The following is a 27,271-nucleotide window of genomic DNA, read 5'->3' as shown; positions in this document are numbered from 1 at the left end:
CACCCCCATCTTGAGGCCAACGTCAGGGAACTGGCAGAGGAGTAGACAAGCGGAGGTCTCTGCCAGGCCTGGATTCCTCCCCTGGGGGAGCAGGTGGTTGATGGGCTCACATAGCTGACTGCTTGCTCCAGGAAGCCCCGGGCTCTGACTCCAGCCTGCTCTTCAGTTCCTTCTCTGAGGCAGCTGCACAAATCCCACCAAGAACTCCCCACCTGGGAGCCCGTCTCCCCCAAACCACCAGGCTGCATGTCCACTACTAAAAGGTGACAGATTCTTGCGTACTGTCTGCCCTGCCCGTCTGGGGTCTTTGTGGGCCCTGGAATCCAGGTCCATCGTCTGGGGAGTAGCATGAGATCAAAGGTACAGTTGCTCCGTTGGTCCTAAATGACTTCACTCTGAGCTCAGAGGCTCCATGGAACAAACGCGCAGAGGCACTGAGGGCTCCACCTGGCCCTTGAGAAAATATATGAGCAAAGGGGAAGCAGAGACCATTGCTGAGCCAGGAAATGACAAGTCAGGAGTAAAAAGCATCCACACACTTCACAGTTGTAAAATGGCTTTATGTTCTGATATGTAAAATAAAATGTCCATGCTATATAACAAAACACTTGAAGTTCCATATCCCGTTAGCTAATGTGTCTTCTAATAAAGTGTAATCTGTAGTGTGTGTGTGTTTATATATAATTATTTATTTGTATGTTTTATCTAAACCATTCTTTGTTTTTAACATCAAATGTGTAATAAAGATTTAAATAGATGTCTTTCCAAACACCCTCTCCAACGTTCATTTTATTAAGTTTATTCATTTGTAAAAAAGCAAAGCTGAATTGGACATGTGGCCTGCATTTGTGAGATATATATATTTATATATTTTATTTTATTTATTTATTTATATAATATATAAATAGCTATTCAGCATGCAAAGAGTTTAGTGATTTCCCAAATTTGATTACAGAGTTCACACCAGCCACAGGGACGGTCTGGTGACTTTCAATGCTAAAGAGCTGAGCTGAGGACGAGATCCACCTCCCTGGAGGAGAATTATCCTTGCTCCTCTGAGCTCACTGGCTGAATTCACTGGAAGAAATGAATGTCTTCTGAGTTCTCATTTTTATTTCTGTTGGGCTTTCTTGCTCCAGAGGCGAGGATTTTCTGGGAGCAGAACGGGCTCTAGAGCTGCTGGGCAGCAGCTCCAGTGTGGTCTCCTGGGGACACTGCTAGGTCAAGTGTGCTTCCTACTGGCCAGTCGTAGGACGCAGATGGGGCCTGAGAGGTGAGTCTCGCGCACCAGAGAGGGTGAGGGGCTGTATACTGGGGACGGAGGGGGAAGGGCTTTGTACGTTATAAGAAAACCTGAATGATGCCAGAGATGCTACTGGTTGTGTTTTCCCTCCTCTTGAAGGAAAAAGCAATGTTTTAATACCCATCAGGTGGCACTTCGCCCATGACTCTCTCTCTAAAAATTGTCCCTCAGACCTCAGAGCTCCGGGGATCAATTTCCGGGCCACTAACTGAGCAGTCAGCGCTCCTCTCCCAGAAGGGCTTCGTGGCTTAGCTGAGCCCACCTCTCAGGTGGTCTCACAGAATCTCCGGAAGCCAAAGGAATGGGCCTCCTGCTCCCAAAACAAGATTCTCAGCTCCCTTGCAAGGCCAGGACTCTTAAGATGTGCAGAGACCCCTCCCACCCCGACTTCCCCTGCGGGAGAGACCTCACCACCTGAACTCTCCACTCCCATCCCATCCATGGGCATGTCAAGAGATATCAGATAACAGTGGATCCAGGTCCTGCAGCCAAAATCACTTCCGAGATAGTGTGTTTTTCCCTTTGTCATGGCCTCAGTCTTATGTCAGAAGATAGATGCCCTCCAAAGAAACGCTCACGCGCACTCGCACCCCACCCTTTATGATACCTTCCTGTGTTTCTTGGTAGTGCACGCCACCCTCAGAGGTTAATGCTGGGTCAACCCGGTACTGGGGCTGTGGGCGGGCCCTGAGAGTCATCCGTCAGTCCAGTTCTCGACAGTCCCCATTCCTGAATGATACTGTAAGGAGGCTTCCCGGGACAAGGAGAAGCTCTGCGAGTAGAGAAACTCGTTGGCAGCATTCAGGTGCGGCGAGGGCGGCTTCCGCTCGCACGCGGTGCTGGTGCCGGGGAAGCCGCGCTCCCTCGGGAAGGAGGCGCCGGGCCCCCGCTCTCGCTCTCGGACCTGAGACTGTGAGAGCTGATTGTAGACGCTGAAGTGGGCACTTCCGGGCGGCTGGGAGCTCGGAGCCGAGATGGGGGGCAGCCGGGGCATCATAGTGGTGGCGGTGAAGTGCGTGGGGAAGGACTGGTAAGGCACAGTCTCCACGGTCTGAACGCTGTAGCTCGTGTACGGCGACACTGACGTCCACATGTTACAGCTCAGTGGGGGCGGGGGCAAGTCGTCCACCCCGGACACACCGGCGATCTCGGTCCCTGAACCTGAGTACATGCAGGCTTCTCGTGGGGTCACCTCACTGCAGTAGGCGGGGCTCAGCATCTGTTGGTCGTAGGGAGGGGGAGACCGGAAATAATGATCCTCCCCCACTGCAGTGGGAGCTTCCAGATAAGATCTTTTGCAGGGTAAGTCCAGGTGGCGGGCACTGTCTGCCGGAAGACAAAGAAACCTCAGGAAGAGCCATTTCCGCCAGCCCAGGGCCCCGAATACCCCCGCTGGATGCTAGGACAGCCCATCCTTGTCATTCAGGGCCCCCACTGCCCCACGCTACCACGGCACTCCCAGAACCATTTTAATCAGCTACAGCTTTTCAAGGGCGGCCGCAGCCAAGAAGTGGTCCGATCATGGGCACGCTCAAAGGCCACGGGGCGCGCTGCATCACTGGACGCTGAGCGATGTGTTTAGCCCGGCAGTGGATAGCTTTGATCCTTTGCCACCCTGACTCTTGGGGATGGTAAAAGGCCTCAATGTGCACTGGCACTCTTAGGCTAGGCCCACCCTGGCCAAGGAAAGTGCAAGCCCCTGCCAGCCCAAACCGGGCCCGGAGGCTACATCTGCCTGAATTAGCCAGAAAATTAAAGCCTCCACGCTTCGGCCTCAATCCTCCACTCCCAGGAAGGCTCTAGCGAGACAAAGCTACTCACAGGCACGCTCCCATTGCTTTTAGAGGAGGAAGTACACCCTCCCTGTGTTCAAAGAAGCCCCATCAGATTGTAATTACACAGATTCCAACCTAACAGCGTTTACACAATTAAGAAATGGAGCTGTTAATAAGTAAAAGGTGACTGGTACTTTTAAGGCTAAGCTAATACTCTGTCTCAGGAAACGTGACATTAACTGCTCCAGACCATGGGTGTGTGTCTTTCAACATCCTCAAGCATGAGGGCTTGACTCTCTGGACCAGCACGGGCTCCCCTGGGATACAGGGATGACCCAGGCCTGAGGACTTGGGCGGCAGCCCACTCAACAAATTTAAGAACACTTGTCGGGTCGCTTGTCTTGGTCTCCCTCCTGCTGTTTTCTCTAGGGATTCTCAACAGGAAAGAGGCCACAGACAGTAGGTAAATAAATGTGTTTGGCTGTGTTCCAGTAAGACTTTATTTATGGATACCAAACTTTGAATTTCATATAATGTTCATGTATCATGAAAGAGTCTTGACTTTTTTCAACTATTTAAAATGTAAAAACCATTTTGTATGACTCACCGGCTGAACAAAAACAGACAGCAGGCCAGATTTGGTCCAAAGGCCACAGTTTGCCAGCCCCTGCTCTAGGTCACTAGTTCTACTGGACCTGGTGTGGTGGGTACTCAGGGGCCTGCCTGGCTGGTCCCTAGGAGCTGGGCTGAGAGAACATTCTGGATTGCAAGCAAAAGTCCCCAAACTCATTCCCAAGACAATTCAGTGGCCCTGTGAGGACTTCTGGTGTAATAACACTGATCATTCATATTTTATAGAGGGAAAAATCGAGACCTGGCACCAGAGCACATCTGGTTCTCGGCTCAGGGCTCCTCTTCCTCACAAAGAAGCCAGCACGGACAACTCTGTTGCCTGTCTTCCTGGTCCCCAGTCTGCATCCACAACAGCTCCCTGCCACTTTCAAGAAGCCTTTGCAGATCTGGTGTGATGCGGTGGGGAGCCTGTGCTAGGGACTCCCTGTGTTAGGATGGAGGTCGCCTCCCTAAGTGGAAACCTCGGGATTGTGACGCTTCCACCTCCTCCCACACCTAGAGACAGAGCCTGGCTGACTCGTGTCCTCTGCCCACCCTGCTGAAAGCAGCACCTGGGGCCAGGGAGGGGTACCGGTGTCTGGGGACACCAAGGCCGCAAGCTGCCTGTGAGGGTTCTGAGGGCTGCGTGGAAAGCAAGAAGCGTATCCCTGCACTGAGCCTGGCCACGGTCCCCAACCCTTCAGGCTCGCTCTCCCAGGCCACACAATAACCAGGTGTGTGTGTGTGTGTGTGTGTGCACCCATGCGTGATCACATGTGCAGTGGGCAGTGTCTGTGGGGAGAGTGTCACCCCCTGACCCTCCAGGGCTTCTAGACCAGGAGAGAGGTACCTCGTCTTTTCAGGCAGTGATAGAAGAGGCTGGAGTCCCTCTGGGCTGGGAAGGTGTTGAGGGGAAGGTCCTGGGGCTCAGCTGCAGCGAACTGCATGTGAGCCCCGTTCTCGTACTGGTAGTGCTGGAGCGCCTGGTGAGCCCCATGCAGGGGGCTGACGTCAGGCTTGGATGCCAGCTGGGTGGAGACTAGCCTCTGCCTCATGATGCTTTTGGAGATCACGGGATATTCTTTGCTGGAGGAGAGGGGAGGACAGTCAGCGGGACACGGGAAGGGAGTGGAGATACCTTGAGGGTTACGGAGTCTCTGTGCTTGAACCCGGGACACCCGGTCCACCCGCCCCACCCCCAGGCCGGAGCAGCCCCACCTCTGCAGCCGGGCCACGCGCAGGTCACTGTCGTCACTGCCCCGGAACCCCTTGGCAAAAGGGTTGTTCTCAATTTTCAGCTGTGTGATCTGTCAGGACAGGATACACGGTAGAGTCACTGCGGGGAGAGGACTGGGCTGGCCTCTGGCCCTCCTCCCCGACCCCGGGCACATTCGGAACCCCCGGCAGTGTCTGGGGAAGTTGCGTCTTGCTGAGGCCTCCTTGGCCTTGCCCTTCACGTGGCCGGCTCCTATCCCTTCCACTTGTGGCAGAACCTCTGGTTCTGTCTCCCGCTCTCCCGCCGGCTGTGCTACCTCGATTCAGCCCCTCATCATCCTCTCCCAGCGGCCTGTAGCAGCTTCCCCTGCACATCATCCCCCTCTAGTGCAAATGCCACATCAGGTTCTGCGTGACTCTTCTAAATGCAGACCTGACTCTGTCACTCTTCTGCCTAAGATCCTTCCCCTGATCTGGCCAGTCCCACTGTGCAAATGTGAAAGCCTTCTGAGAAGGATGGCGTGGGCAAAGGCGGGGGGCAGGGGAGAGTGGCCCGGGAGGGGATCGGGAGGCAGTTTGGGGTGGTCGGCCTGGGGTGGAAGGTGGGCCAGGACATGCCAGGACCCTGTGACCGCTGCCTGGGAAGGGCCTCCAGATGGCTCAGTCAGCTGCTCCCACACAGCTGGCAGTGCCCCAGGGCTCCTCTCCCTGTTCCATCCCCTTCTCTCTGCAGGTGCAGAATCCCACCCGGGAGAAGAAGACTGTAGAACGAAAGGGCCCAGCACTGAGCCACAAGGCAAGCTCCACGCTCCCGATCTTTACAGTTGCCAACTCTGTCCATCCCCAGCGCAGAGACCACAGTTACTCTGTGCTGGGGGTTCAGGGATCTGGTCTCCTTTCCTGCACATCACTCCATTTCTCACTGCTCTGCAGGGTTTAGCAGGTTCCTGAGGCGCCTTCCCTGCCTGCCTCAGCCCTGCTGCAACGGGGCTTCACTTCCTGCCTCTGTGGGGGTGCTGTACCTTGTGATTCTGGTAGGAGGTCACAGAGATGAAGGAAGTTTCTGGGAACACGTGGGTGCAGAAAGCTGTGTTTTTGGAGCCAAAAGCATTGTTCTCATCAGCCTTCACGATGTGTAGCCGCGGCTGGTACTTGTGCATGGAGTTGAGGATGATCTGGAAGAGAAGGGTCTCCTCTGAGCTCCGGGTCCCCACCCTCTTGTCTTCGGCCTCATTCAGCTGGCCTGGGGCTGGCTTTCCTTGTCCTAAACACCCGGGCTCCAGGGCCTGACCACAGGGGCTGAGCCCAGAAAGGTCCAAACCTCCCTTGAAGGTTGAAGAACCAGGCCCCTGGCCCCACTTGGACTCTGCTCCAGCACCAACTCCTGGTCCCAGGACCTCCCGGATGCTACAGACCCTTCAGTGTGGAAATGGGGACACAACCATTTAAAAGCCCCAATGAACTCAGCACAGTGTAGTTGGTGGAATTCTGAGCTGTAGGCGAAAGTCCAGGTGCCACTGACTCACTGTGTGATCTCAGGCAAGTCCCTCGACTTCTCTGAGCCTCAGCGCGCAGCCCGGCAGGCTGACTCTTCCCCGGGCCTCCCCCTGTCTTATCCAGCTCTTCTTCCCCTGCTCACCCCTCCCCACTTATTAGGGACCTGCCTTTTGGAGAGTTGTCAGCGGTGGGCGGCGCTCAGCCCCTCCTCTCCCATTTGTCAGCAACAAAAGCAGCTTCCCAGCCCAGGGTTTGCAAGATGGGGGAGGGGGGATGCTGAGGAGAATGGTGCACTCCGACCTGTTCCCTCGGGGCACTCCTTCCTTCATTCACAGAGGCCTGCTGAGGGGACACGGGACACCCAGAGGCACTGTGCCTTCAGACTTGTCCCAGGCAGCTCTCAGCCAGGAGGGGAGTGCCATCAGGAGGTAGGAGGAAGCCCGGAGGCCCCAGGCACCCCCAGCCCTTGAGGATGCCTGGGGCAAAAGGCGAAGAGCCCAGGAGACTTGGCCCAGAGCCCTGGGAGAAACACACGGTAGTTGTGGCCCCAAACCCACTCCATTTGGCTGTGCCCCACGGTAGCGCAGCATCACGTGCCATTAAAATGTATTTTTTATCGTTGACATTTACCAGACGCCCTTCCCACTGGAGGTAGGACCAGGCGTTTGGGGCATTTTATCAGCACCGCTGCTTTTGTTAACCCTTTGGCTCCTGTCCGGGCTGGGTGAGGCTGGTCCCCTCTGAGCTCCTTTCTCTCCGCAGGGAGTGCCCCTCCCTTGGGCTGTCTCTGCTGGCTCCTACCCTTCCAGGTTCCCAGGGGCCACGCCTGGGGCTGAGGCTTGGTGAAACATTTAACCCCTGAGTGACCAGAGTGCCAAGTCCCTGACTTCCATGGCAAGTCTGGGCTGAAGCCTTCGTCTGGCGAGGTTCTGCTCTCCTCACACCCTGGGGACAGAGGCAGCCCAGGGAGAGGCTCAGCCAGGGGCGTGGGTAGCCCAGGAGCTGGGCTGTAGGCTCTGACGTTCCCCGGGCTCCTCGGTTTGGCTGGGCAGCTCCGTCCAGCAGAAACTAGCTCTTCTGCACGGGCCACTCCTCACTCAGCCCTCAGTGACAAACCTCTGGACCCTCTTGGGGCAAGTACAGAGCTCCCCAAATCCCAAATCCCATCCTGCAGCTGGGGACCCACTGCCCAGCTGGGAGCCTGCCAAGCAAACCTCAGGGCACAAGTCCTGCCCGGGGAGGCCTCAACGGACTTCGTGTTCCAGGAGCCTGGGAAGGGGCCCCTCGGGAGAGGGGCTGGGGGTTGGGAAACACCTCCCAGACCCTTTAGGTTACTCTGTCATCCTGCACTGTACCCACGCTGCAGGAGCCCACAAAGGACCCCAGGGCCCAGAAGACCCAGCACCTGACTACCCGGGAGGCAGCCTAGATGCCAGATTTCCGCCTCTGCACCTGTGCACCGGCAGTTCCCTCTGCTGCCTTGATCTCCCTTTCCCGTTCTCCCTCACCTTCTAGGCCTATCATCTCAAGGCCCAACTCTTCCAGGAAGCCTTCCCACACTACTAAGGCCTGCTCTGAACTCCCAGTTCATGAAACTCCCTTTCCACGCATTGTCTACTTGGCTTTGTGCTGCTTCCTAGCGGCCTCCCATTTCTTCTTGGCCCTTCAATTAAATTATAACTCCTCAAGAGAAAGGGTCATGTCTTTTATACCTTTTGTACCTCCAGGCTCCTCTCCTTCAAAACAGGAACAAGCAAGTGTGAGACCAGGATATGGGAGGAGAAAGACCTGGGCCATGACCACGAACTCTCTGTCCCCTCCTCCCTTGTCTTTCTTTGCTCACTAGAGACAGGATAACCTCTAAGGCACTTTTCAGGTCAAAAATAGTGATCAAACATGTGCACAGACAATCCTTCCATGACCACTCACACGCTCCAGCCCCTGACATGCAGGGCTAACCCTGCATCAGTCCAGCTCTCCTGGCAGCGGGTGGGGGGCGCCCAAGGGGAGAACACAGACGACGGGAGGACAGAACCCAAAGGAGGTGTTGCAGTCACCGTGCAGTAAGGCTGTGCCGTCCCTTAAGGACACCTGGGGACAAAAAGCACCCGCCCTGCTCCTCTGCCAGCTGGGCCGTCACAGGCTGTGACAGTCCACCAGAGCCCTGGGCATCATCAGTCCCCTCCCCCTCACTGTCACCCACCTCCATGTCCAATCAGTGACCAAGGCCCGTGACTCCACCTGTAAAACAAAGGCTCCTCCATCCCCCCCCCCCCCCCCCCCCCCCCCCCCCGCGCAGCCCTGGCTCAGGCCCCGCCGCCTCTCACTGGGCTCTGCGGCAGCCCCCTCCCTGCCGCCATCTACTTCCTCTCCATTTCACCTGCTACACATCAGATCAGGTCACTCCCTTGCTTAGAACCTTCTGGCTCATCCAGGAAGACTGTACATTGCTTGAGAGCAGGGCCCTTTGTATTTCTTCCTCTTGCCTCCCTTGTCCGCTGGCCCCCAAACTCCTGCCAGTATTTAGGGCTCAGTAAATATCTTAAGTTCATGATGCCACCTTTGATGGCTCCCTCTTGCCCCCTGGGATAAAGGCCGAATCCTTAGCCTATCAGACAAGGCCCTGGATGACACGGGTGGTGAGATTGCCAAACACACCTTCTAGGAGAGGGAACCAAACAGGCTGGCAGGGAAATCTGGGAAGAGAGCAACTGCCAGACGTGCAAGGGCAGGTAGGGGCCACTGGGGAGCCCAATCCCAGCCACAGAGAAGCCAAGAGAGGCCCGGAAGCTTCTATGGATCTCTGCCCACCAGCTGCAAGTCCTGAGCAAGCTCTCCCCCTCCAGTCATCGGGGTCCCCCATCTGTAAAGTGAGGCCTTCGACTAAGTGGTCCCAAACACCCCTCCCGCCTCTGACAGTCTGGAACTTGGACAGGTGTGTGGAAGGAAGTCCCACCCATTGAACCAATGCAGACGCAAAGCACAGCATCGGTCCCGACGGCCTGGGAGAATGGGAAGCTACCTCAGTGACTCGCGCCTGGCTTTACTCGGAAGTTCCTCAGGCGCCGCGTTAAACTGTTTAGCTAGAATCTCACATCCATATTTCTTGCAGAGGATGTTGGGTCAAATGGGCCAGCCACGTCAAAAAACCCCACTACACGGCTGGTCCCGTCGTCATCACTGTTCTACAGAAATGGGATTCATTATGTTCTGGCTACAAGTCAGAGGCCTGTTCTATTTTCACAATTGTGATAGCGCCAAACATCCATCTCCTCAAGAGATCGCCACAGCGTGCTTGGCTAATGAGGCCCAGATTTATCTGTGTTGGAATCACAGCACATCAGGGCATGGAGGGACAGACCGTCGAGATCATTCTAGTTCACCTCCTAATTGTAAAGACGAGGAACAGGAGGCGAGTAGTGGGAACGTGACTTGCCCAAGGACACACAGCTGGCTGGAGGTTGAATCGGGGAAGATTCCAGATGGCCCTTGAGACAGCACACACTGCTCTCAACAACAAGCTCCGTAATTAAGGATAAGGTTTCAACCAAACACTGCGGGGGATGAGGATTCCCCAGGCCCTGTCACCCATGGTAGGGCACAGCGTATCTGGATGCTAGCCACACGACAAGTGGGGCTAATGTCTGTTTGTCATATATTAAAACCAAATTTTCTCCTGCATCACATGTTTACTTTCTAAGACGACCTTCTCCATCATCCTTCTTACCCCCTCCAGCCCTGTAAAGAGGTTTAGGAAAGAGACAGGATCCGCAACTTAGAGAAAAAAGAAAAAAACACAACAAAACTAAGACCGGAGAGACCCAAAGATTGGCCCGAAGAATATCTAGACTAGAACTGAGTCGGACAACCCATCAGCCGATTCAAGAGGCCTGGGCCAGACAGGCCTGAGGCCTCACGCCCAGGGCAGCAGCCTTCCCACCTTCTCTCCCAGTCACAGCAATGACAGCCAGCGTTGACTGAACACAGCCTCTGTGCCAGGCCCTGCGATGAGTATTCTACACACATCACACAACTGACCTTACAACATCCCTGTAAAGGAGGTATCATGATTAGCCCCATTTTAACAGGCAAGGAACTGAGGCTCAAGCGGGGGAAGGCATCTGCCCAACCTCAGACAGCGACGGGAAGCAGAGCCGGCATCACTACTCTCCGAGCCTTAGCTCGTACCTGCACCTGCACCCGTGTGGCTGGGGAGGGTGAGGCCCGGTCTGGAGCCGGACGGGTGGTCTATGTCCCAGAGCGCCCGGCAAGGCGTGGCGCATTGTCGGGGCTCAGCAAACGTGGGAGGAAAAGAGGGAGACCAGTGGTTCTGGGTCCCCGCTGGCTGGCATATGCTTTGGGGGGACATCAGCCTCCAGCGGAGGAAGTGCCTTCTCTGTCTAAATAATCCCCCCGTCAGCAGGTTCACTCACTCACTGCTCACCACCACTCACACTGCCAGGCACCAGGACACAATGGTGATGAAAAATCTCACGGTTTACCGTCCAGTGGGGAAGTCACACGGTAATCCAAAAATCAAGCAAAAATCAGTGGGGAGAAAAAGTCGTGGACCCCAAACTGCATTGATAATAGTAACGAACAAGATGAAACAGCTCGCAGCACATGTGTAGGACCTCGGGAAGAAAACCTGAATACGCCTTTGAAGGACAAAAATCAGACTGCAACAAAGACAAAGGCATCCCTATCAATCCTCCCTAAGTAAATTTATAATTTAAAGTGATTCTAATAAAAATACAAGCAAGTTTCTTTCTCAACACTACAAGCTGATTCTAAAGCTCATATAAAAAAATAGACAAGACCAGCCAAGAAAACGCTGAAAAAAAAGAGCAATGCAGGGGGACCAAGCCTGCCAGACACTAAAACCTATTATGAAGGCTCAACAGTTAAGGCACTGGCACACGAACAGACACAGATTCAGAAGGGGATTTAGTGTACAGAAATAAGGCATCCTAAACCAGAGAGGGAAGGGGACCAGTCAGTTATTGGTGTTGGGAACCACTGGATAGCTCTCTAGAAAAAAAAAAAAAAGTTGGATTCACACCTCATATAGAATGCCAGAATAAATTCCAAAAGGATCAATGGTTAAAGTGTAATAATAATTCTGTAGAATACTAGAAGAAAACACAAGCAAACTCCCTTATAAGTAAAGAGTGGAGAGGGGCTTTCAATTACTCAAAATCCAGAACCCACAGAGAAAAGACCAATACATTCAATCAAAAACTTCTGTGTAGGGGGCTTCCCTGGTGGCGCAGTGGTTGAGAGTCTGTCTGCCGATGCAGGGGACACGGGTTCGTGCCCCGGTCCGGGAAGATCCCACATACCGCGGAGCAGCTAGGCCCGTGAGCCGTGGCCGCTGAGCCTGCGCGTCCGTAGCCTGTGCTCCGCAACGGGAGAGGCCACAACAGTGAGAGGCCCGCGTACCGCAAAAAAAAAACAACAAAAAAAACCACTTCTGTGTAGGAATACCACTATAGGCCAAACCAAAAGACAAGTGACAAACGGGGAAAACATATAAGCAATTCGACATCCCAGAGTAGGAGCGAAATCTTCCTAATTTATAAAAGCTCCTAGAATGGATAGGTGATTGAAAAAACAATCTAAGAGAAAAATGAGCAAAGGGTAAGGACCGAATAGGAGATACATATAAAAAAGATGCTTTGGAGCTTCCCTGGTGGCGCAGTGGTTGGGAGTCCGCCTGCCGATGCAGGGGACGTGGGTTCGTGACCCGGTCCGGGAGGATCCCACATGCCGCGGAGCGGCTGGGCCCGTGAGCCATGGCCGCTGAGCCTGCGCGTCCGGAGCCTGTGCTCCGCAATGGGAGAGGCCACAGCAGTGAGAGGCCCGCTTACCACACACACACAAAAAAAGATGCTTAATCTCACTCATAATAAAGGAAATATAAATTGAAACTAAAACTGACATCTATATTTCACCCATCAAACTGGCAAAGATCCAAACCTTTCTCTCCCACCATGTTCGTGAGGCTACAGTGATGGTGGGAATACACATCACTGGGACTCCAGTGGAGGGCAGAATTACAAATTGCAAATCCAAGCACCCCTTGGACAGGCAATTTATCAGAAAGAATATTTGCCATAGGTATAAAACGACATATGTACAAGCTTAATCAAAAGAGCAAATATAGGAAAACATCTAATTCCTTCAATAAGGACTGGCTACATAATTAATGGAACGATCACATGATGAAATTCTATACAGCTGTAAAAAAAGGAATGAGGCAGCTCTATGTGACTGGAATGATCTCCATGATACATTAAGTTTACAAAGCAAGGTGCAAAGTGTTTACAGCATGTTACCTTTTGTGTGGAAAAGAAGGGATTTGAGACTCTGTATTCTGCCTGCATGTGCAAAAAGAAACACTGAGAAGAAATTAGTAACAATGGTTACCTGTGGCCAGAGCTGGAAAAAACTAGGTGGATGGGGAACCAGGGGACGGAAATGTCTCATTGCAGACGTGTTTTATTTATTCATTGATTGATTTTTAAACCATGTGAATGTATTTCCTATTCAAAAACAAATTTGACAAATAAGTATAAAATTATAACTGTGGTAAGTACTTGGACAGAAAGGTGCATGGTGCTCTGAGAGCATATAATGGGGACCCTGAACTGTCTCCCTGAAGATGTGGCATTTGAGCTTGGATTCCAAGGCTCAGCAGTAACGAACTAGGCTAAGAGGCCTGTGGCTGGAGAAGGAAACACACTGAGGGGATGGTGCATGTGCCACTTTGTGGCCTGGGAGCCCACACCCCCAGTCCGGGGCTAATTTTGCCTCTGGAACAGTGAGAACTACTATGCCCAAAATCAAAAGCTAATCTTCAGGCCTCCCTGGTGGCGCAGTGGTTGGGGGTCCGCCTGCCGATGCAGGGGACACGGGTTCATGCCCCGGTCCGGGAGGATCCCACATGCCGCGGAGCGGCTGGGCCCGTGAGCCATGGCCGCTGAGCCTGTGCGTCCGGAGCCTGTGCTCTGCAAGGGGAGAGGTCGCAACAGTGAGAGGCCCGCGTACCGCAAAAAAAAAAAAAAAAAAAAAGCTAACCTTCTACCCCGGCAATCTGGGAGTCCTGAGACACAAGAGGTGGTGAAGACGGCCATTCCCCTTCACACACACACACACACCCCCCTCACTGCAGCCATCCCCTCCCTGCCTCCAGATCAGGAGAAAAGTAAGACCCACGTGCCAGCCACCTCCATGTCCCGCTGCAGGACCCAGGCCCCACCCCAGTGAGGCCCTCTTCAATTTCCCGAAGCAGCTTCTCTTCCCATCACGTGGTCACCTGGCACAGGACCCTGCTAGGGGTAGGAGGGGTTGGCGAGTAGGAGGGGAGGATGGCAGGCGTCCTCTGTAGCCAGTGGAGCCACAGCAGTGGAGCTGAACTGGAGCAGCCCAGCCCGGCCCCAGCCCCCTGATCCTTTCTGCCCCTGCCGCCTGCCCGTCCTCTGCCCCTAGGCTTACACCCAGAACCCAGGGGTCACACCCTGAACCCACCCCTCAAGAACAGAGGGCTTTCCTGGACTCACAGCAAAAACCTACAGGAGTTTTCTAGTCAGAAGCCAACCCTGTCTTTACAGAGCATGTGGCCCTGTGGCCGGAGGGGTTCCTGGACTCTGGGCCCTTCTCCTGGGGGAAGTCTGTAAATGGGAGACAGCTGCTAAAATCTCTGAGATACTGTGAGACCCAAGGGGAAAGTCCACAGTCCATTTGGCTGGAGAAAGTTCCCTGAGGTCTGGAAGCTTTTAGGAAACATTGCAAGTGTGGAGGTGAGCTGTGCAGAAGGACTTGTCTGGGGCAAGTTCTCAGTAGAAGATGGCTCTTTCCCAGGCTCTGCACCAAGAAGGGCGACTGGGAGAGCTCAGCACTCCAGGTGGCACAGACCAGGAGCAGAAAGCCAAGGTTCAAATGGGCCACTCTGCCTTGACATGTCGAGGAAGTTAGCTCATCCTCCACAGCCCTTGCCTGCGTGGTCAAAGGCTGCTCCCTCTCCAGTGATGCCCCAAATTGCTGAAGATCTGACAGCTCGAGCCCTGGGTACGGGAAGACAGGTGCAGAAGCCAAAGGAGCGCAGGACCAGGCATCAGAAGGCGGGGGTCCACGCTCTGCTCCTTTACTCCCAGCTCCTGAGACAAGCACCTCATCTCCCTGAGCCCTGCCACCCTACAAAGGGTGTTGTAACCAATAGATTGCAAGTGCTGGATAAATTTGGGGATGGGGAGAAGGAAGATGCTCTGCACCCAAACCCTCCAGGGAGGAAGCTGAGTTAGTATGGGGAACGTCCCTCCTGCCGAGGAGAGGAGAGCCCCAGGCAGGCACGGCGAGTGTAGCCAGGGGCACCTCCAATGTCACGAGCCCAACATGCAGCCCCACTGGCCCAGACTCAAGACTATATGCAGGGTTATTGCAAACCTCTTATGGACTCCAGTAGAGCCACCAGACACAAGGCAGGCTGGGAAGCCTACTGCTGGGCTATGAAGGCCAGGTCTCCTGATTCCTAAAAATCCCAGCTTTTCAACCACCTGACTCTCTCCCCTGCCACATTCTGCAGGGGCCCAGGGAGGTGGAGGAGTCTTCAGAGGCATCCCTGCAGCTGGGAACCATGAGAGCAAGCTGTGCATCCGAAATTCTCCAGAGCTTCGGTTCCCTGGGTACTTCTGGTCACTCACCCAAAGATCCCGCTTCCGCCAAGCTCTGTGTTCACCCCAGTGGTCTGTCCCCTGGGGTCTGCGTGTGTGTGCAATCACGGGCAGAGATGTGGCTTCCCACTTCCCACCATCGAGGCCCTAGCTAACCTTTTGAGGTTGATCCCACAGCCTGGCCAAGCAGAGGAGGCCAGGTAGGAGCTGACCAGGAGCAAAGTCTTGGCCAGAATGGGAGGCCCCTCCGGCCCTCGGTTAAAAGACCCTGTGCTCTGAGAGGTGGGGGCTCGGCTGACCCTTCCCGTTGGATGGTGGCTTGTCTCTGCCCCCTGGGAGAGGCTGGGGTTACATGAGTACACGTCACCATGCACACCTGCAGGTTTCTGTCACACACCCGACTGCATGGGCCTGCCCTGCACGGGAAAGCCCACGCCCCTCGCAAAACAGGTAAGTCAGGAGTTTATTATGTTAACGAAGCATTCTCCTAATTGCTGGTTTATAGATCACCAGTGACCCAGAAGAGAACTGAACAGACTCCGAGAAAATGAGAACTGAGAGCTGCTTGCCAGTTACACACCAATCAGTCAGAGATGAAGCGTCACTGGCATTTTCCACAAGGAACTATGATTCACAGAGTTCTGATTTGCACACAGCTCCCCAGAAATAGAACTGAGGCATAAAAGAGGCACATGCCTGCACAGCGCCCACCCCTGCTTCCCCCACCACCGTCCACATGGACAGTATGAGTGTTAGGGGTGCAGCCGGGGCAACTGCATCTAGGAGCCTCGACAGCACCCGCTCCACCACACCACACCCTGAGTTTCCAGGGTAACCGTGGGTAGCCTAGAGGGGCGAGGCCTGCTCCCTGGCAGATGACACCGGGTCCCTAGGCTTCTGTTTGCCACACACTTGAGCTAACAATTTCCACATAAAAAGCTTTTGTGGGCCTGCCAGGGACAGACGGGGAAAGAATGAGCTTCAGCGGCCTGGATGGGCATCAGCGGCAGGACCCCTGGGGCTCCAGAACCTCGTGACAGCCAGGTCCCGGTCAAGGCCAGGAAGGCGCTGACCCAGGAGCCCGAGCGAGGCCTTCCCTTCCAGGGCAGGTGGCTGCCGGGCCAGGCAGACGGTACGCGCCAGAGACAGGCTTCGGAACCCATCAGTGACTCTTTCTCAAGAAGGTTTACTTGTCTGAGGCTCCAGCAAGGCCAGATTTGGGGAAACTGAAGCTGAGATTTGGTCCATCATCATCGTTGCTGTCATAGTTGCCATGTATTTGGAGGCTCTTAGGTACAAAGTACCTCATGCGTAATCATTTAATTCTCACATGGTCATCTCCATGCTCTAGACAAGGAAACCAAGGCTCAAAAAGGCTAAGAGACTTGCCCAAAGTTACCCAGCCAGTAAGTGCTAGGGGAAGGATGTTCTGCTGTGGGACTCAGACCCTGTGCTCCTTCCACAAACCGGCCTGGAGCTGGATCCCGAGAATGGGTTCTCCAGATCCCAGATCCCTGGACCGGCCCATCCCCAACACTGGCCCTGGACTCGCCCTCAAGGCCAGGCAGTCCCATGCTTACATGGCCGAAGGGGTCCAGGTGGTTGTTTGTCAGCTTCAGCTTCTGGAAGGAGACCAGCTGCCGCATCCAGTGGGCCCCAGTGGCAGGAGAATCCGGGTGGACGTAGAGCCTTCCGGGCATGGCCGGCTCAGCCTTCCCTGCCACCATCCTGCCAACAGAGCATGGAGAAGCCAGAGCAGTTGATTGCCCTGCAGCCTGGGGGAGCCCAGATTCTCTGTCCCCTCTGAGAGCAAATCCCCAGAGACCTGAGAAACAAATCACCGATGGTCCTATCAGACTGTCAATTTAGGGCTTTGGGGGTAAGAGGGAGGGACAGAGGAAAGAGTGCTGGGAAGGGAGAGCGTTTCTGAACCTCCTGTATTTCACTGCAAAAGAAAGAGAAAGTGAGATTACAGAGACATGTGATGATTTACTTGAAGGAACGGGGCTAATCACAAGTATGTTGTGGGGAGATTCAGGCACTGCCATGTATGTGTTATATTTACAATTTTTAAATGTTATAAGTTTGGAGGTAGCTTCTCAGAGGATGTAGACAATTTTCAAATTGCTTGCCCCCAAAACAAACATAAGAAACGAACTGCTAGCTGTCCCCTGAGCCAGGAGCTGCTCCAGCCCAGAGACAGAACAGAGACAAGCCCTTGGCAGGACCTGGCCACCGAATCTGGCCTCCCGGGTCCAGGCTCTGCAGGCCTATTACTCATCCACCGCTGAGCCCACGTCCCGGGCTGTGGATTCATTCATCCCTCTCTCTCCCTGGGCACTGTCCTGGGCTCTGGGGGCAGACAGGGTACTAACGGGATGGCCTCAGGAAAAGCAGCCCAGCGTTTTTTCACCCAGTCCCAGCTTGGTTTCGCCCTTCAACCTGACTGCTCTCTCTTGATGGGGGGCACAGCATAAGAGGGAAGCCTCTGCAGCCAAAGAGCAAATGAGCGGAGGAACAGGAGAGAGATGCCACAGCCCAGGTAACTGGGCCCCAACTATGGAATACCAAAGCCCCCAAGGAAAGTGGCTTCCATCTTCTGCCCCCCTCCCCGAGCACAGCACTGCCAGAGCCTAAACCTGCCCAGTGCTGGGGCTCATCTGTCATCCCAAAGAACAGGCACCTACCCGGTTCGTCCACAGCTGTGGGGCGAGCACAGACCCTTGAAATCCACCAAAAGCCCAAACACTGCGGCTCATTTTCAGCCAGCAGCAGGTGTGCGAACATTTGATGACCCTGTAGCCTCAGCAGGCCCGGCGCCCAAGGCTGCGGATCTGGCCAATCACTGGGACTAACTGGTAAGTCCCTGGGCCAAACGTCAGGTGGGGATGGGTGTGCGAGTGGGAAGGCGGGTGATGTGAGGGTCCCGGGTTCTTACCATTTGTTGTCACAGAACTTGTAGCGATGGTCATCCGCGGGGACGATGTCGATCAGCAGGATGTACTTGGTCTTGGGGTTCATGCCTGTGACTTTTACCTTGTAGCTGGGGAACATCCTCCTGGGGGAAGCCGAGAGATGACGCAGAGGCGTGGACAGAGCACCAGGAGAGGTGGCACAGAGTGGGCGAGGGGACAGAAGGCCTTAAGAGGCACTGCCCCTTTAGCAAGAGGTCTCGGCACTGGTCAGAGCTTTGTGACCTTGGGTAAGTTGCTTCCCTCTGTGGTCAGCCTCCCCCTCCACGAGGAAAGGGCTGCACAAGCTGCTCCCTCTGAGCCCCTGCAGTTGTCAGTCTGTGGTTGTGAGCAGCTAAAGCACAGAGACCCTGGTCAGGATGTGAGAGAGGATCTCAACACCAACAAGGCTGCCTTGATTTCCCTCCTGTCTGTCATCCATACACAACGAACGTTCTGGGGTGGGGGTGGGGGGGCATTACAGGGGCCCAGAGCAGAAGACCTGGAAGTCCCTGTCAGCTGCTTCCGTGAACAATGAGGTGCCTCCTCTGGGTCATGTCTCTATGGAAACTCCCAGGCCTCAAACCAACTCGTAGCAGAGCAGGAGTGCTGCTCGCTCTCCGGATGCCTCCTGTGTGTTTAGCAGAGGTGTTCATCCCTGTGAATGCCTTGCCTGGGCCTGTGCGCACTAACTGGGTGTCGGGGAAAGTCAGTCTAGGAGCCCTGAGGAGTACAGCACGGATTCTAGAACCTCCCTGCCGTGGTCCACAGCCTGGCCCCACCACTGACACACCATGCTGCCTTGGCCAGCTTGCTTGGATCTCTCTATGCCTTGGTTTCCTTATCTCTAAAATGGGACTACCAATCTCATAGGTTGCTGTGTGGATTAAATGAGTCCACTTACAGCTCTTACCACTGACCCCCACTGCACTCCTTCCTCCGCAGACCAGTGGTATGACCTACCTCTATGAAAATAGAGTCAGCAAAAAAGCAGAAAGTTTTCCAGGTCCTGCAGCCCATGACGAAACTGTCCAGGACCCTGAGGCTCAGGGAACATTCTAGAGAAGAGCTTCCTCAGACTCCTCAGCACACCAAACATACAACAGCATGTACCCATACCTGCGGGGTACCCTCCCCTGGTCACCAGGTCCCTGACACCGGACTTCCTCAGAGGGGAACTTCCTCAGTCCTCCTCAGATGCTCCCACCCCCTCCTAGCTGATCTCCCCCAAAGATGTCCCCAAGAGAGAGGCAGAAGCCAAACCTAACTGAAGACACTAAGGCCACTGGGAGCCAAATCCCCTGAGCTGGGAGAAGCCCAAGCAGCTCTGGGAAAGCCATCAGGGGGTCCTCCGGCTCTCACGAAGCTGAGAGACAGCACGGGAACCCTCAGGAGAAGCTGTCCTAAACACCTCAAACAGATGATTGGAGTCCCCCATTTTGTCGACAGGGAACCAGCTTACCTTGACAGAGCAGGGCTTCCAGAGGGATCCAGGCCCCCACAAGGTGGCAGACCCTACAGCAAGCCCAGGCCAGGACCCTGAGGTGGAGGGTGCCCCAGCCCGTGCACCCTCTCTCGCTGGAGGGCAGGCCCATGAGTGCTGCGGTGGGCCAGGGGTGTGGGAGCTGTGTGACCATGTGTGTGCACGAGCACATGTGCTTGCGTACACGGTGGAGTGCGCGTGTGTGCGGCTGGAGAGAGGAGGGCAGTTCTAGCGGCAAGTCTAGGGACTCATAAACCGTGTGGAAGAATTTGTCTCAGATGTCAATTGAAAGCGTTTTCAAATGTCCACCCAACCCCCTCCCCAGGAACCCAATGCTGCCTCCTGCTTACCAGCCCCCTGCCCAGCCGGCCCTGGGGCACAGCTGGAGCCTGCACCACCCTCTTCCTGGCCCAGCCTCTCTCCAGGTGGGCCTAAGGCTGAAGGAGAGGGAGGCAGCAGTTTGCTCAGCTCCCGCCTCCCTGGGGGAAGGCCAAGAACCCCGTCCCCTGCAGCCTATCATTTTGTAACTGCTACAGAAACAGCCACAGAGTGGGGCAGCCCTGGCTGGGCTTAGGGTTGGCCTGGTACCAGTGGCCTGCACTCAGCCTGCTTCTCCTATAATCACTGCAGGTGGCGACAGCAGAGGGCAGGCACAGCTTCTCCCCGCTCCCCCCAGCCAGCGTCCACAAAGGGGGCCAGGAGAAAACTGCTCGCTGCCACTTCAACGGTCTTCATAACCTAGGCTGAGAGGGGGGTACGGGGTCCTGCCCTTGCCCTTCTACCCGCTACTGTACTTCACCTCAGCAGCTCAGGAGGCCAGGCGGACGTGACTAGTGCTTTTGAGAAGGCTGGCAAGGAGCTGTCCTCGGCCTCCCAAGGCATGGGGCTGGTGTCCCGTGATTTGGCCTCTCCTGGAAGCTGACCGTGGACCAGATTCCTGACGGATAACAGCCTCCAGGAGGTTTTAAGGAAGTTGGGGCAGGGAAGGAAGGTGTCTCCTAGCCACTGCCCTGCCTTTCCCTCTTCCTAGGGCAACTGCCCTCAGAAATCAGGAGGGACGATGAGATCTGTGGTTTGAATGGGGAGCTCAAAAGTCCTCTGTTCCGGGCTGAGCTGGCCTGAGCTGGCCAGGTGACACCGCTGCCTTCATGGACACAGGTATCTCCGTCTCTGTTAGCGTCCAGTTTGGTGGCCGCTTCTGGGCCATGGAGAGCACACCCAGTGGGGACCCTGGGCACTATCATTTCCCCACCTAGTGGGCTCCAGAGGATGAAGGTCCTGCCTGGTGTGCAGCTGAAGCACACACTCCTCCAGCCTCGCAGGCCTCCTGCCCGAGCTGAGGGCATCTGCCCTTGGTTCCAGAGGGTCCAAGGTTGGAGCCGAGAGGCCTGGCATGGGAGTGTTCACCAGGAGGGCAGGCCTCAGGAAGCTGAACTGGGAGCTGTGGCTTCCTCTGCGCTCACCCCGCCCTGTAAAGGTCTTCTCTATTGAAACAGATGAAACCATAGAGTGAATTGTAAATTGCTTCTGTGATTTAGGACCAAAAGAAAATGTACCTGAAAACCATCACCTATGTGGGGGAGGGGGGGCGGAAGTGAACACCTCAGTGGGACAGGGAGGGAGGGCCAAGCAGGGAAGTAGTGACTGCGCAGCCCGTACCCCACTCAGCCCTGCCACCGGCCAGCGCTGGTGACCGTGAAGCCCTGGCTCCCTGTCCTCAACACCCGGCAGCCACCCAGACCCCTGCTCGGTGCGCCCCTCCGCACCCCTTCCCCGTGCCCTGCGTGCCTTCTCTCTGCGGCCCTGGCGCCCTCTCCCGGCTCTGGTTCCCCGCCCGCCTCGGACTCCTGGTCCGCAGGCATCTGGGGCGCTCCCGGCCCCCGCGGAAACTGCTCCGCCAGGGAATAAACAAGCCGCCTGCCCCGCCGGCCCCGGGAGGAGATGAAAGCCGGGGGGGGGGTCTCTCCTCTGATCATGAAACAGGCTCTGAAAGGGTGCGGGCGTGGGGCCTTATCTACTTCATACTCGGAAATGGTTTTAGAATGAACTGCTAAGATAAGCTTCCTTGGACGTTTCTCGGTGTTGGAGGCTTGCGGGGCGCCGGGCAAGGGTTTGGGGCATTTTGATTTTGGCAACAAACCCGTAAAGACGCACTGAGAGAGAGGCCAAGTAAGTTTCAACTGGGCTCAGAGAGCCGCGGGGCGCCCGGTCCCGGGCCAAAGGGGTGGCCAAATTCAAGGTGCTGACCTATTCACTCCCCACCAATCCAAGGGGGTGGGGGGCAGGAAAGAACGAACCGAGGAGACCCACCAGATTCTCTCCAGTTAGCAGAGCCCCCCAACCCCAAATCCACCACACCCCCGGCTTCCTCAGGGGGATCCGGAACCCCAGGAGCGGCTATATGTGCCTTCCCTGAAATGTAGGTGCAAAACCAAATCGAAGGGGTGAGAAGTCTGGAGAGGGGATTCGAGGTGGGGAGAGGCGGTGACTGGGAGGGCAGACAAGAGGGATTCTGGGGGCCGGTAACGTGCTGTTTCTTTATCTGGGTGGTGCTAACACCAGTGTGTTCATTTTGTGAAAGTCTGTAGAGCTGTACGATCAAGATTTGTTCACTTTTCTGCAGAAAGGTTCCACTTCAATAAAATTGATATTAAAAAATTATATGTGTGTGTGTATATATATCATAAATACGTGTACATAAACACATACAGAGGCCCGTGGAGGCCAGAGTTTGAAAGGAAAGGGATGCAGGAAAGGGTAGGGGTCCACAGAAAACCCCATCCATTTTCTATCCCTAGTGTCTTGGGGTCTTAAAGAAGAATTCTGGGTGTGTTGGAAAGAGGCCAGGGCCTAGCAACTAAGGCTAAGTTTGGGGGTGGGAGGTAGGGGTGCCATCTCTACTGAGACCAAAGCTTTTGTGGCCAAATGGTTTCTGAGAGCAATGACAGAGCTACGTAATTTATTTCCACTTTACACACACACAGAGTTTTCTACTTCACTCAAAGCATTTTTAAGAAATACTTTCCCTGAGGTGGGGGGCAGGAGAGAGGGTGTGTGGAATGGATGCTGTTTTGGAAGGCCAGTTGCTTCTCTCAGATTTTTTTGAAGACACTTCCTTCTGATAGACTTTTGCTTTCAGAAAATACTTTAGAAAGAGATCAAAGCACTCTCTCCCCAACCCACTTTCCCAGTGTCTTCAACCCTTACTTCTCTTATCACCCACGCCACTGGGCTCTGACGCTCTGTATACAGAGCAAGGGCAACTGGCTTTGAAGCCCCGGATTAAGCCGGGCCAAATCCTTGCCTCAGAATAACAAACAATACAGGTTCAACAGGAGTTCTCATCAGTAGTTCATTTTTCAAACACAAATTCACTGTCACTAACACAAGCAACATTGAACTCAACAGGCTATGAAGGCTGATAGTGGAGATTTATCTGGTGGCAAAACCATGACCTAGGAGTAGAGCAGTCAGACGGTTAGGAAATTTTCATATTGGGGAGGTTTATATTTAAATTTTGTAGAGCTCACTTTTATCTGTGTTTGGGAGAAAATGCAGTTTCTCACATGTATCAAGCTTGGCGGGGATGTGAGGAAGCAGAGAGGGCTCTGTTCTCTGCAGTTAAGGGCATAAACTCTCTGGGTGCAGGGGCCTAAGAGAGACAGAGACTGGCTAGGGAAGGCTGTGGCCCCATTATATACCTGACATCGGGGGACCCCGAGCGTTCAGAAATTGATGGCTTGAACTGCGGCTGGCATGTTAGTCACCAGCTCAAGTTGTCTGAGAATTCAAAATCACTATCCAATGAAGGGGACCCTTTTTTCCTTTGGCCTTCAGCTCTTCGGGGCTTAAGGCAGAGGCTTGTGACTAAGGACTCATACTGGCTTGAGAACATTCGGGCTCCTTTTCTCCAGCCCCTGCCCCCCCCCACCCCCACCATGCCTCCACGGGCCAACCAGAGAGCAATCACGCCCCTAACCAGCCAGGGTCCCTAGGGCAGAGCAGCAACTCCACCTTGCGCAGGTCCCCATAAACAAGCAGTCAAGGGAATTTCTCAGTTAGGGGCTTGTTCTGGGGGGAGGGGCATCATTGCTTGGCTTGCGTAGACCTGGCAGCTGCCTAACTCTGCTTCTATGGGCAAGGGCCAAATGCCCTCCCTTCTCAGGGGTTGGGTTTATGTTCTCTTGGTTCTCCTCCAGCTCAAGCGGTCTAGGAATCTATGATTCAAGGTTCAGGAGAAATGTCCAGGCCATCTGCTGAGAAATAGAAGTGTCCCAGGAAGTTGATGGTAGAGACACAAAGAGGAGGACAGGGAGAGGCATTGGACAGGACGCTGAAGGGCCACAAGCCCGAGCAAAGCACAGTGCATTCCAAGGCTGCCATGGGAAGGAGGCAGCGGGGAGGAGGGGGACACGGGGTCAGAGCGGTGAAAGTGGTCTCTGAAGCCAGTGGGCAGCTACGCAGGAGAAAAAGGGTGTGTGAGAACCGTGCAGGCAGGGGATAAGGCTAGTGATTTTCCTAAGGACTAGACCTGGTGCAAGGATAACTTTCTGCCAGGGAAAGACTGTGATGAATCCCTAATGGGCCACCATCGTCATGGTCATTTAAAAATTATTATCATCATTCCCTGAGGCCTGCCTCTAAGCCTCTAGGGATGTGCCTCTTCTGTCACTAGGATCAGGCACAAATATCTGCCTGAAGCCCGTCACCTCTGGAAATGTGTGTGTGTGCGCGCATGTGTGCGCTCGCGTATGTGTGTTGGGGAAGGGAGGGAGGAGGACCCATGCAGGTGCAGGAAACCCCACTGAGGAGAATCACAAATGCCTTATTTAAAATGGCAGGGGCCACACATGCCCAAAGAACATGCTGGTTCATTTTCAAGAGACAAGGTTATTTCTGCTGCCTCAAGATGGAAGTTCTGGATCCTTCTCTTCTTTTCTTCTCTACATCCCAGCAGTAACAAGAAATAAATCCCCTCTTCACACCTATAATCCGCTCAACAATTTACCAAGCACTGCTCATAAGGTCCCTGGTTTGAGTCTCACAGTAACTGAAAAAGGAAGGATGGCAGGTAGGTCTGCAGTCACCATCCTGTTTTACCTGACACCTCTGAGCCACAGGAAGCTTGGGGACTAGCCCAAGTGCACACAACTAGGCAGAGGCAGGCCTTGTGAAACCTGATCCCCACTGTCCTCAACGACCGTTCCCCCACCAGGTTCCCCAGTGCATCCCGGGTTCCCCATCCCCAAAATGCAGCAAACTCCAGTCCAGACATTTCCTTGTTCCTTCCCCCGATAGAGGCCCTGGGTGGCCCTGCCACCTCCCTGACTTAGGCAAGAGGGCAGCCGAGTGCCCAGACCCCCTCCCCCAACAAAACAAAGGAAAATTTGCAAGGCCTCTCAGTAAGCAGACTGGAAGGACCCAGCAAACTGCCAGCTTTTTGTTTCCTCTGACCCATCATTCCCTAAGCAGTTCAGCAGAGCTCTCTAAAAAGTAGAACAAAACGCTGAGTAAATGCCAGACATTTCTCTAATTATGATGAACAGTATTCGCTAGCATTTATTGTGTGCTTACATGTGCCAGGAGCTGTGCTAAGGGCTTTACATGCAACTGTATAAAGAAAAACCTATTATTTTACAGATGGACATGAGGAAAGGGCATAGACTCTAAAGTACCTGGCCTGAGGGTGGCACAGATGGAAGCAGGTGAGCGGAACGGGTAGCCTGCCCCCACCCCAGGTCTGACTCCCCCTCCCCGGCCCTTGAAGCTTCACCACCTTATTCCTCAGAAAACCCAACTACGGGTCCAGTGTCAGATAAAGGGACATTTTCACACCTAAACTGTACCCCGGGAACCAAAATCCAGTGTGAGTTTGTGGAGGAGGCAGAGTAGGGGGGAGAACGTTTCTGAACCTGAACCTTCCAGCTTCTCCATCTGCAGCCATCTCCCTTCACCTGGTAACCGCTCTCCTTGTGATTCCAACCCCACCCAGGGTGCACCGCCCCAGCGAATCTCTCCATCATGCCCCGTTCTGCATCTTCCTCCTCTTTCCCTCTCCTCCAGGCTCTCTCCCACAGACACCAGCACATTTTAAAGATGGTTCCACTTTATAAATCATCCCTCTCTGGCAGCCACCCGAGGGCTACTCCCCGAACAACACACACACAGGGCCCAACGGTGCCTTCCCCTTGGCCGAGGAGGGTGCTGGCAACTGGCGGAGCGGCGCCCGTGGGATGAGAGGCTTGGGGTTCGAGCTGCCCCGGGAAAAGCAATGGAAATAGGAAAACGTGGTCCCATTACCCTTTCCTCAGTCTGTTGAGGGGCATCTCCGGGTCCCCAGTCAATACAATCCTGAGAAACCCAGCAGCTCCCCAAAAGGAGGAGGACAAAGCAGCCCCCCAGGGGCCAAAAGTGCTGGAGCGGAGACCTCCAGCAACGCGACCCTGTTTGCGTTTCATTTGCATATCACTGCCCCTCCCCTCCCTCCATCCCGTGCCTCTCGATTGTGGTGTAGCCCCCCGCGGGCTTCTGAGGTCAGTTCTGATGCTGTGGCGGGACTTGGAGCTAAGGCCAGAATGGCGAAGGGGACTCCAGTCGCCCCCTGGGCTGAAGACCGAGAGGACTGCTGAGGGAGCCCCTGGGGCTCCCCACTGCCCCCATCCGTCATCCCCACCCCCGAAGTAAAACCAGCGCTGACCTGCCCGCCTTGGTGATGATCATCTCGGTGCCCGCCTCGTGAAACTTCTTCCAGAGCTCCTTCTCATGCAGGCCCACCTTGATGTTCTCGATAGTCTAGGGATGGGAGAGAGGGGACTTGTGTCGCCCTGCCCACGGCTCCACGCGGAGTCATCAGAAAGGGGAACACAGACCCAAGGGACCATGCAGGACACTGCCAGCCCCAGGTGCCCACGCCTCGAGATGTCGTTTCAAAAAATTATTCTGTACCACTGGTGAATTTTTAAAAATTTAATCAGTGGCTGAAATCCCCTTCTTCGGAGCTGCATCTACAGACGGGCCCGCAGAGGACACACTAACCGACCGTGCCAGGGTAGATGACACACTCTTGCACAAACATAAACACTGCACGTGGCCCGACATAGCCACAGGCTTGCGGGCAGACACACCAACACAGGATGGGCACACACACCCTCGGCCAGAGGCGCGCACCCGCAAACACCTCCTGCGGACCCGCACAGGCAGAGGGCGTGCACATGGTCACGGTGGTGTCCCCTAGGCCTCGGAGCTCGGCGGCGGCTCCCGCAAGCACCCGGCCAGGGGCTACTCACCCCGCCTGGTCCCAGGCTTTTGTCCCCGCCCTCTCAGGGTCGTCGGAGCTGGACTGTTTTCCTGGGCTCGTTCCGGCGCGGGCTCCCCTCCCCGGCCTGTCTCAGAGCAGCCTCAAGGGCTCGAGGTGGAGGAAGGACGAAGGGCAGAAGGCGAGCCCTGCCCAGGGGAGCGCGAACAGGCAGACAGTCCTGCCCGCAGTGGGGCGGTTGACAGACACAGGCGGCCCTGCAGACAAACCGACGCCCGACCTCCACCCGACGGCCTGCCCGGCCCGGCCCTACCTGCTCGGCGGCGGCAGCGGTGGCGATGTTGGCGCCGGGGCCCGGGGGGCTGCCAAGCGCGGCTCCGCTGAGGCCCGGCGCGGCCAGCGCGGGCTCGGGGGCGTTGGCGGCGTTGGCGGCGCTGGCCTCGCCGAGCACCGAGCCCGGGGCCCGGAAGGCCTCCTCGCTCTCCGACAGGCCCTTATCCTGCAGCAT

At 55.1% G+C, this 27,271-nt stretch overlaps 1 protein-coding gene across 1 annotated transcript; it reads right to left on the bottom strand.

Annotated features, from left to right (window-relative positions):
- Positions 1-546: 546 nt before the first annotated feature.
- Positions 547-27,271, bottom strand: TBX4 (T-box transcription factor 4; the record flags this gene model as incomplete). The annotated part of the gene is made up of 8 exons (XM_082678827.1): positions 547-2,629; positions 4,541-4,776; positions 4,909-4,997; positions 5,928-6,080; positions 16,655-16,802; positions 18,013-18,132; positions 26,206-26,300; positions 27,077-27,271. The coding sequence occupies 8 exons, from the start codon at positions 27,269-27,271 to the stop codon at positions 1,998-2,000; spliced, it is 1,668 nt and encodes a 555-aa protein (XP_082534953.1). The 3' UTR covers positions 547-1,997.

The sequence above is a fragment of the Grampus griseus genome, assembly GCF_964374135.1.
Source record: "Grampus griseus genome assembly, chromosome: 20".
Classification (NCBI taxonomy): Eukaryota; Metazoa; Chordata; class Mammalia; order Artiodactyla; family Delphinidae; genus Grampus; species Grampus griseus.
Note: the sequence above shows the minus strand (reverse complement) of the source record. Positions and strands in the feature narration are given on the sequence as shown.